We start from the raw sequence: 9,151 nt of genomic DNA on the forward strand, positions 1-9,151 counted from the left end.
TAAGAATAACTATTTTAATTGACAATCACAAATCACACAAGATATTCCATGAGATTTTCTTCGAGGGTTGTAAAAATATTTTGTTTAAGTTAGTTAATCCAGTTTTACACTAATCTTTCATATAACTCAACATTTGAGGGGATTCAACCCTGACCCTATAGTTGGCTAGTGGTGCGTAGGATTGTCTTAAGGATCGAAGGATCTTGAGAAAGATCTTAATCATGCAATCTCCCTTCTAGGTAGCGAAAAAATAGATCCCTTTGCCCTACAAACGAAAATATTGCAAAGATTGTATGACCTTAAGCCCACACCACACCGATATTGTAGTCTTGCCTATCTCTTTTGACAATCTCATTCTCGGGTACATTGCAGTCCCTCCATTCTCATTCAGCCCTCCTTGAAAAATGATGTTGGTAATAGATGATGTGAATCAAGCTCTCCCATGATCATGGAGGTTGGTCAATGTTCAATCTTTTTCTTGCTGTTTCACTTCTCTTGTAACGTTCCAGAAGTATGCATTGTCCTTAGATTAATTGTTTATAAAATCCATTTGAGTGTCAATGAAATGTGAATTGTTATTTTTCTGGGGTTTCAAACTTTTACATGATAAAATCTTATGCTGTAAACTTTGCTATTCTTAGAAACGACTTCATCATTAAACGACAGGTCGTTTAATTGTAGCAAACAAAGCGACATTTATTTCTAACACGATTACGCATTACTCATTACTCTCTCTCTACCATCTTCATGACTTCATCCATCGAATCTAATCTAAGCTTCTTTCTCTCTAAGCGCCGCCCAAACACCGTCGAAGCCTCCGGCGACCCGCCGAGCAGTTAATCCATCAGGTACATATTTATAAATATAGACACACATATACATATACAATTCCAAAGCTCTGAAACAAAATGTCTCTGAGAAAACCCCAACTCCCTCGCCTTCTTCTCAACAACGTTTCGTGCATGAGAAACGCTCAGCAAATCCTCCGAAACGTGAACGCTACCATCCACGACGGCGGCTCGCTCGTCCTCACTGGCACGAACGGGTCGGGCAAGACGACTTTCCTCCGTATGCTGGCCGGGTTTTCCAAGCCATCGGCCGGAGAAGTCCTCTGGAACGGTCACGACATAACCAAGTCAGGGATTTTCCATCAGTACAAGCTTCAACTCAACTGGCTCTCTCTAAAGGACGCAATCAAGAGCAATATCACGGTATTGGACAATGTTCAGTGGTTTGAGGTACTTGAAGGGAAACAAGGTAAGTCTTTGCCTGCATTGGAGTTAATGGGGCTTGGTAGATTGGCCAAAGAGAAGGCCAAAATACTTTCAATGGGTCAAAGGAAAAGGCTTCAGTTGGCTAGGTTGTTGGCCATTGATAGGCAAATTTGGTTGCTTGATGAGCCATCTGTGGCTTTGGATGATGATGGGGTTAAGCTGCTTGAGTATATCATTGCAGAGCATAGAAAGAAAGGTGGGATTGTGATTTTGGCTACCCATTTGCCTATTGAGATTGATGATGCTATGGTTTTGAGGCTGCCCCCTAGATTCCCAAGGAGAATGACTTTCGTGGATATGCTTGATAGAAGAGACTTCTAAGTTCTAAGGTTTGAACCATCCATTATTACCTATTTTTTGTATTGTTTTGTTTTGTTTTAACAAAACTAGAGTGGGAAAAGAAAAGGAGAATAATTTTGTCATTTAATATGTTAATCTTATCGCAAAAAGGCTCAATCTTGGCCTAGTCTTTGTATTCTGCAAATCTCAAGTGATTTGCTTCTTCATGTAATAGTAGTAGGAGAATATTTGTTTTCTTTTTCTTTGTTTGTAATGGAGTCTTACACAATCACTCACTCAACCACTTCTACTATAGCTAGATTGAAGTGGGTGCCTCAAATGGAGCAATAACTTTTTCAGGTATTATAGAAGCAAAGAAAGAAGTGAAGGCAATATCTTAGAGAAGTGTGTTAGACTATGCTTACAATCACTAATTTATTCTTCATGTCATCTATTACTTTGAGTAAATAGCATAGGCTGTTTTGCAAATGAAGTACGAAGAGAGGGATGAATATTGAATTGAATATGGCTTCATTTGTTATTAAAAGTAGAAGAGGAATCAAATAACGAAAAACAGGCAACTCTCATCAAGAACTTTCTGAAACCGGTGTCCCAATTCACACAGATATAGATATTGACATATACTCAATGGTTAGATGTAGCAATACTAATAATGATTAGAAAAGAAAATGGATCACTCCATGCAGACACAAGTACTAAAGAATTTTCTTTTGCATATATTTAGTTTCTACAATAATTTCATAAATGTTTGTGTTGTTTAAAGGAGTATTGTACTATTTTATCGTCTCAAACGTCCAACTCCTAAACCGTGTAATATTCCTACTTGTTCCTGAGAAATTCCCAATAGCTCTCTAAATTTCATGAATGTGCAGCAAGTGAGCAAACTATCGGAGCCAGCTAGGTGACTCGTACCAATTCTTTGCACTCCAAGAATCGACGAAATCGTGCTCAAACCACCTTCTACACGTCGGAGTCCCATTAGATACTTGATATCATAGAGCTTAGGGAAGTAAATTCTGATCAATTCAAAGAAACCCGCCTCTGTATCTGGAAGATTTTTCCCAGTAAGGAGCTTTAGCAGGTATGCAAAATCACAACTACCATGGAATGTAATCCAGTGCACCTCATCATTCAGCACTGCCCCCGAAGACATTAGCAACTCAGCGAAACTAATACAACTAACACCCTTTTCATTGTTCTTCATAAAATCGATGCCAGATCGCCGTAACAAATTAATGGAAGCTTTGGCACAGAGATCCCGGTCAAGAACAAACTCGCAGAAATTGAATTGCCAAACACAGTATTTATCAGTCCCACAAGTGGGAAGGTTTCCATTCTCGTCAGAAAATGTAAAACCGACTTGAATCAACTTCGTGAGGTTCACATTGGTCTTCATATTTTCATATTCTCTGTTCTCCCAGGAGATAGGCTCCACAACGGTTCCGGGATACTCAGTATCCACAGATACATAAGGGTAAGCATCCACTATATCTCGTATCAATCTAAACTCTTGGTCAAGATTGTCACTCCAAACTTCCCTAAAGTGAATCGAATCATTCGTCAACGAAACTTCCATTTGTGCTACTTAAACATCAAGTCTGGAAAAAAAGAACACAAAAGCACACCATCCCATATCAAGAGAAGAGAAAACAATACATCCACACTCGGTCATATGCCAATACATAATCCAGAACAAGAACAAGAAATATATATGAAAGATTTGAGGCCTTACATTAAATGCTCTGAAAGTCAAGAATGCCCGCTCAAGACGTTGAGAAGAAGAATATCTTGAACGTTGGGAAGAAGAAGAATATCTTGCAATGAATGAAGTTTTCTGACTACTGACCGCTATTGTAGATAATTTCTTTACTAGTACGAGGCGGCTTGGAGGCCAACAAACGAGGGTTTCGTTGATAATGAGTTGTGTGGTTTGCAGAGAAGAGGAAGAAGAGAAAAAATAAGTCACAGAGGGAAGGATTTCTTTATTTCGTTTGTTGGCCTTGATAAGAGTATTTTGGGGTGGACAGAGCAGTTAAGAAGAAGATTTTGGTTTTTAACGAGTCGTGTTTATATAGGGGAAAATTTAAAAATACCCTTTTTTTATTGTTTATTTTTTAAATTATCTGTTTTGTGCAGAGACGTTATAAGGTTATTTTCGGTGTAAAGAACTCAATCAATATTTACATGTACCTATGTAGTACGGTACAGCAATATCAAGAAAGAAAAGAAAAAGAGTAGAATAGATTAGAAATTTATGTATCTAAATTAAAATAGAAGTTATAGTTGGCATGCTAAAGTGTTTTTTTTTCTTCATAAATTGTAAAGAGCGAGAGATTTATAAAGTAGTGGAAAAAAAAAGTTTCATAAATTCAACTGCATATTCTAAATATTCTGAAAGTAGTAGTTATAAATAGACCTTTCAATCTTTAAAGTCAGTACTGACTAGAGAATGATGCAGAAGACATGAAGAAGAAGCCCTTGTTAAATCCTTCACAATAAAAGTCTACACTTTACATTAAAGGAAGAAAAAAGAGTTTTGATAGAAACCAAATACACAAGTTAGTAAAATGGACATCATAATCTCAATTATATCAAATGTTTCTTTCCAAATATCGATCATATTGAAGAGATAACTACAAGAACCTGGCCAAAAGAACAGATCACCAGTCCATTCCTCCACCACTTATTCATCTCACCAATCAATTCCTTCCAAGCGGGAGTGATCTACAAGAATAAGTTTCCTTGAAATCAGACTTCCTCGAAGAAGTAAAAATCGATGCATAAACTTCCTTGTTAGCATTAGGTGGAGCAATATCTGTAGCTTTGAATCGCTTGGCTGCTGCATTATTACTGGAACTTTTCACAGAAACTGCACCATTACTTGCATCTTTTGCAGCCTTCCCATTCGTTCCTGCCATAGATGAAACCTTCAACTCATCTTTAGCATCACTAACACCATGTTTTGTACCACTTAACCGAACCAAATGCGAATCTGAACAGACACCAACCTCACCGCCGTTGGCCGCTACAACTTCCCCATGCTTCACCTTCTTAGCCTTCTTCTCCCTCTCCCTCTGTTTCTGTTTATCCTTCTCTGCTTCCATTCTCTCTCTCAGCACCAAAACTTCCTCATCATTCCCATTTATAACAATCTTATCGGTCTCTGTAAACTCAGCATGGCAAACAAGGCAAGAAGAAGACTTAACTTCTTTTAAAGCCTTCGCACTCAAAACATGCCCACATTTTTTCAGCGCAAAAAATTTGTACTTTCCATTAAACTCAAGCCCAGTAATAGGGCACTCAAACCTTGGTCCAGACCTCACATCGCCATTTCTTTCGACCCCAGGAATCATCGAAAGCTCAATCTTGATCATATCCTTCAAACCCTTTATATGCCCAAACGCCTTGGGAATCTTCTTCCCCAACAAAGCCTCCACTAAAGCCTCCTTATTGAAAATGTTACCAAGCCAATCCACAACACACGGCTCCTTCAATGGCTCATTCGAAAGCGCACAATTCAACCACTTCGATAGCCTCTGCTCATTCGGGTCGACCTTATCGGGCTTCTTCTCCGCGTACATTTTGAGGTAGCAGTCCCGTGACTCTGCTCCAGTCGCACCGCCATCTCCACCACCACCGCGAGCTCTGGATTGTAGAATTAAGGTAGAAAGAGGGGCAATTTGAGAACTCAGAATCTGAGAAGAATCATCAAGCGGCCTACCGTTTAAGGTGAAGTAAAAGGAAGAAAGAGCTTCTGATGAGAAGGGATTGGGCAAAAGAGAGAGCTTCAACTGGCGAAGGGTCCGCACTTCGCTCGAGGTGAAGCTTAGGGTTTTGCTCGGGATTTCCAGGTCCGGGAATTGAACGAAGATCTGCTGTACTCGGTGAGATTCGCGATGCATCTTTTCCTTAACCGGGCTTCAACGATGCGTGAAATTAGGGTTTTCAGATAGAAAATAATTGAAGAAGAAACAAGGGAAAATATCGAAACTGAGAAGGAAGAAGAAAAAGAATGCTGGATTCAGTATTTAAATGATATTCCAAACCGGACCGGTACATAAAATAAACCGACTCGAGTTTGGGCTAGCCACTTCGTCCAATGGCTCATAGACATAAAATAAAGGAAAAAGTTGATAATTGCCCACTTTTATAATAAAGCAAAAATCACATTGATCCAATTTAATCATTGTCAAAATATTTTGTAGAATTTTTTTTTTAACGTTGTGTATTTTTTTTATGTAACCATTTATTTATTAATATAAGCACTTATGTAACAATCAGTTTCAATATCTACCTATTTATATAACTATTTAGTTTCTGGACCGTATAACTAAATTTACCAATTAATTTTACAACTACTAGCTAAAAGTAGTATTTTTATAACACCACAATTAGTTCAGTAATTTAGCAAAAAAATTGTTAATTCTATACATCACTGTCTTTTTTGTAAATAATTTTACTCATCTTTGTATTTTTGTAAATATTTTCTCGTATCCTAAAAGTCAAAATTTCTTATAAATTACACGTATTTTTGTAAACTTTCATATAATGAAGTCCAGACCCTAAGTTTAAAAATAGCCCACTCAAAATAGGCCCAGCCATTATATAAAGAAAGGGTATTTTAGTAAATTCACTGAACTAGGGTTTTAGAAATCATCTCCTACGAATTTATAAGAAATCTTCGTTCGCCTCCTTCCTTTCTCCGTTTGAAACCCTAGATATCGTTGCAGCTTCTGGATCTGTTCTCACCATCTTCGCCCTCTTGAAGGTCAGCTTATCTACGACCTTTTTATGTTTGAAATGTTGTGTGGGAATATTGTAAGTAAGAAAGAAAATATGTATATTAGAACAGCAACGATTGTTTTGTTTGGTTTATGAGAAAGTAAGCTAGGAAAGAAATGTGAATTTTAGAACTTTGACACATTAAACGATTTTTCTAGTGATAGGGTATTTGTAATTAATCTGCCTCTGAATTTGGCAATTGAGAAGGGGGAATTATTAGCTTGTATGCTCATTTCACTTGTGTTGTAGTGCTGATGTGTTCTTTATTTTCGACTTTTCCATTTGATGAGAATTTATAGGTTTGTGTTCTTATATATATATATATATATATATATATCTGCGTTGAATCATATAATTACGATTATTTTTTTAAAAAAAAATACGTTTACTTAGTTTTGCAATATACTAATTTTTTTAATTATATTTTTGACATTTTTTTCTCTTTCTGCTTGGTTTATCTTATTTTTTCAGAGCTCCTGATCCGAACATCTTCATCAAAATGTCTGGGTAAGTTGGATTTTTTTGTGTTACCATTGATTATGGACATGTCATTACATACACCAGCTGTGTTCTTTAAATAATTTATCTAATACTTGTCGTAATCCTTATTTCCTGATTAGTGCTAATTTACTCAGTCATACCAGCTGTTTGCCACATATTTTGTTATAGTAGAACACTTGGGTCTGTTTACTAGTTAGCTAGCTACTACATTTAGTATTTCACTGACTCCTGGTTCGATGTTTTATTTGGCACATGTCATTTTTTTTTCCTTTGGGGTTAATGGTTATCAAGCATGAGCACCATATGATCCTTGTTTGCGTCTATTGCTTGTTATTTATTTTCTTTGTTGCTCATTTGCTACTACAGAGAAGACGGAGCTGTTCCTGTCCCTGTTGAGACTCCCGCCGCCGTTGTGGCCCCAGGCGAGCCCATGGACCTTATGACAGCATTGCAGCTTGTCCTAAGGAAGTCCTTGGCTCATAATGGCCTTGCACGTGGGCTCCACGAGGGAGCAAAGGTTATTGAGAAACACGCTGCACAGATTGTTGTGCTAGCCGAGGATTGTGATCAACCAGACTATGTTAAGTTGATCAAGGCTCTATGTGCTGACCACAATGTGAAGTTGATCTCAGTTCCTAGTGCTAAAACTCTCGGTGAATGGGCTGGGGTAAGCATATTTTTTGCACTTTTTTTGTCAGTGTTGCTTTAGAACATGTAGAAAGTTTTTACTTTGTTTTTGGGTGTTTTTGAATAGCTCCATTACAAAATTTTTATTAAATATCTGTCTCTCATTTTCTGAAATTCCTTAAAAAAAGTTATTATAAACCTGATTGTTCTATTTAACTATCTAAAACATCTACTACTAATTACATGTTATTGTTTTTGTTAAGGGGAGATCTATTAGCAGAATTGTTTCTGGATCTTTAATTGATTTCTTCAGATTCCAATGTACTATCACTCTACTTTTATGATAATGTTTGTTGAAAATCTTCTTCGTAGTAATTTGAATATTTTGTGTTCACAGTTATGCAAGATTGATTCCGAAGGGAAGGCAAGAAAGGTGGTCGGTTGCTCCTGTGTGGTTGTGAAGGTATAATCCTAGACTGCAATCTTTTGCACTTCTGATGTTATTTTTTCTCAAGTCATATGAATGTAACTCAATCACTCTTGGTTTGATTTTCCATCATTGCAACATACTTAGTTTGTATGTTCATATTCACTCGATTCTCTTTCTTTTACACAATTGGAAATTAGATTGTTTTTGTCAATGTTCTCTGCTCATTGATCGATTATTTTGCAGGATTTTGGTGAGGAGACAGAGGGTCTTCATGTCGTTCAGGAGTATGTGAAGTCTCATTAAATTAGTTAAAATTTGGAGTGAGGGCTTTTTTCCCTTGGGAAGTTTTGAGTATTTTTCTGTTTTCATTGTTGATGCTCGGACACTGAAAGACCAATCTGTTCAACGTGGTTTTTTGATTGTCACAATTTCAGCTGTATCTTTTAGCAACAATATTTAAATATTTACAATACTTGTCTGTTTTAGTTCATAGATTCCAATCTAATCCTTTGGGGTGATAATATTTTATTTATGGTGGCCATTTCTCTTTCTTTGTTTGCATATTTTAAATGGAGTTTTTTTTTGGAGAAAAATCCCAAGTTCATGAGAGTGGACAATATAACCATTCAAGTCTTGCTTGGGGGTTACTGATCTAGTGATCTGGGATATATATTTTTGTGGTGTCAACAATTAATCAAGCATTAATTAGAACTTCATGCCCAATCTCATTTTATGTAGTCATAACTCTTATTTTTCATTTGCAACTGTATCTGTCATGTATGATAGTTTCTGAGGTAGACCTTTTTGGATGCGGTTGACGATGGCTGCCCTGAGCTCTGTGCGCAAGAATATTTGTCTCCCCCACCTGAAGAACAGCTTGCGATCAGTGTTGATGCTGCTGTATAGTCACTGAGGTGTCGTGCAGCACAGGGGCGGTCCCCAGAGATCGTTGTTCTTACCCCTCGAGACCCTTAAAATCTATGGTTGCTGAGTTACAAGCCTTTTGGGAAAGTATTAAAACTTGCTAAAGTAATGGAGCTTCGTGATTTTTTTCCATTAATATCATATGGCTTGGAAGTTACTAGTCAATTTGATGTGTTGGTTAGTTAGAGATATTAGCGAGCGATTACCGCTGGAACTAATGGTTGCAGATCTTTGGAGTTCGCTTTTCTGCTCATTGTACTACTAAATATGCTTTATCTACTACAGTTTCTACTAGTTGGAAGTTGCATACTCA

The 9,151-nt window shown here is 37.2% G+C and overlaps 4 protein-coding genes across 4 annotated transcripts; 2 read left to right on the forward strand and 2 right to left on the reverse strand.

The window, feature by feature from the left end:
* Positions 1–351: 351 nt before the first annotated feature.
* Positions 352–1,966, forward strand: LOC133782918 (ABC transporter I family member 1). Its single transcript, XM_062222370.1, has one exon. The coding sequence runs from the start codon at positions 909–911 to the stop codon at positions 1,593–1,595; it is 687 nt and encodes a 228-aa protein (XP_062078354.1). The 5' UTR covers positions 352–908; the 3' UTR covers positions 1,596–1,966.
* Positions 1,967–2,267: 301 nt separating this feature from the next.
* Positions 2,268–3,883, reverse strand: LOC133782917 (probable CCR4-associated factor 1 homolog 7). The gene is made up of 2 exons (XM_062222369.1): positions 3,307–3,883; positions 2,268–3,172 (listed from the first exon to the last, which is right to left on the reverse strand). The coding sequence occupies exon 2, from the start codon at positions 3,148–3,150 to the stop codon at positions 2,353–2,355; it is 798 nt and encodes a 265-aa protein (XP_062078353.1). The 5' UTR covers positions 3,151–3,172; positions 3,307–3,883; the 3' UTR covers positions 2,268–2,352.
* A 155-nt stretch (positions 3,884–4,038) lies between these two features.
* LOC133782916 (uncharacterized) lies at positions 4,039–5,587 on the reverse strand. The gene has a single exon (XM_062222367.1). The coding sequence runs from the start codon at positions 5,474–5,476 to the stop codon at positions 4,274–4,276; it is 1,203 nt and encodes a 400-aa protein (XP_062078351.1). The 5' UTR covers positions 5,477–5,587; the 3' UTR covers positions 4,039–4,273.
* A 612-nt stretch (positions 5,588–6,199) lies between these two features.
* Positions 6,200–8,446, forward strand: LOC133782919 (small ribosomal subunit protein eS12-like). The gene is made up of 5 exons (XM_062222371.1): positions 6,200–6,342; positions 6,828–6,863; positions 7,224–7,524; positions 7,882–7,947; positions 8,158–8,446. Exons 2-5 carry the CDS (start codon positions 6,856–6,858, stop codon positions 8,215–8,217), a joined length of 435 nt encoding a protein of 144 aa, XP_062078355.1. The 5' UTR covers positions 6,200–6,342; positions 6,828–6,855; the 3' UTR covers positions 8,218–8,446.
* The last annotated feature ends 705 nt before the right edge of the window (positions 8,447–9,151 follow it).

The sequence above is a fragment of the Humulus lupulus genome, chromosome 6, assembly GCF_963169125.1.
Source record: "Humulus lupulus chromosome 6, drHumLupu1.1, whole genome shotgun sequence".
NCBI classification, from domain to species: domain Eukaryota; kingdom Viridiplantae; phylum Streptophyta; class Magnoliopsida; order Rosales; family Cannabaceae; genus Humulus; species Humulus lupulus.

What these genes read in the sequence shown, in the direction of transcription:
- LOC133782918 (XM_062222370.1), top strand. Translation starts at nt 909, where the DNA reads ATGTCTCTGAGAAAACCCCAACTCCCTCGCCTTCTTCTCAACAACGTT.
- LOC133782917 (XM_062222369.1), bottom strand. Translation starts at nt 3,150, where the DNA reads ATGGAAGTTTCGTTGACGAATGATTCGATTCACTTTAGGGAAGTTTGG.
- LOC133782916 (XM_062222367.1), bottom strand. Translation starts at nt 5,476, where the DNA reads ATGCATCGCGAATCTCACCGAGTACAGCAGATCTTCGTTCAATTCCCG.
- LOC133782919 (XM_062222371.1), top strand. An exon ending in CTCTCGGTGAATGGGCTGGG is followed by an intron (nt 7,525 to 7,881) that starts GTAAGCATATTT and finishes TTGTGTTCACAG; the next exon opens with TTATGCAAGATTGATTCCGA. An exon ending in GCTCCTGTGTGGTTGTGAAG is followed by an intron (nt 7,948 to 8,157) that starts GTATAATCCTAG and finishes ATTATTTTGCAG; the next exon opens with GATTTTGGTGAGGAGACAGA.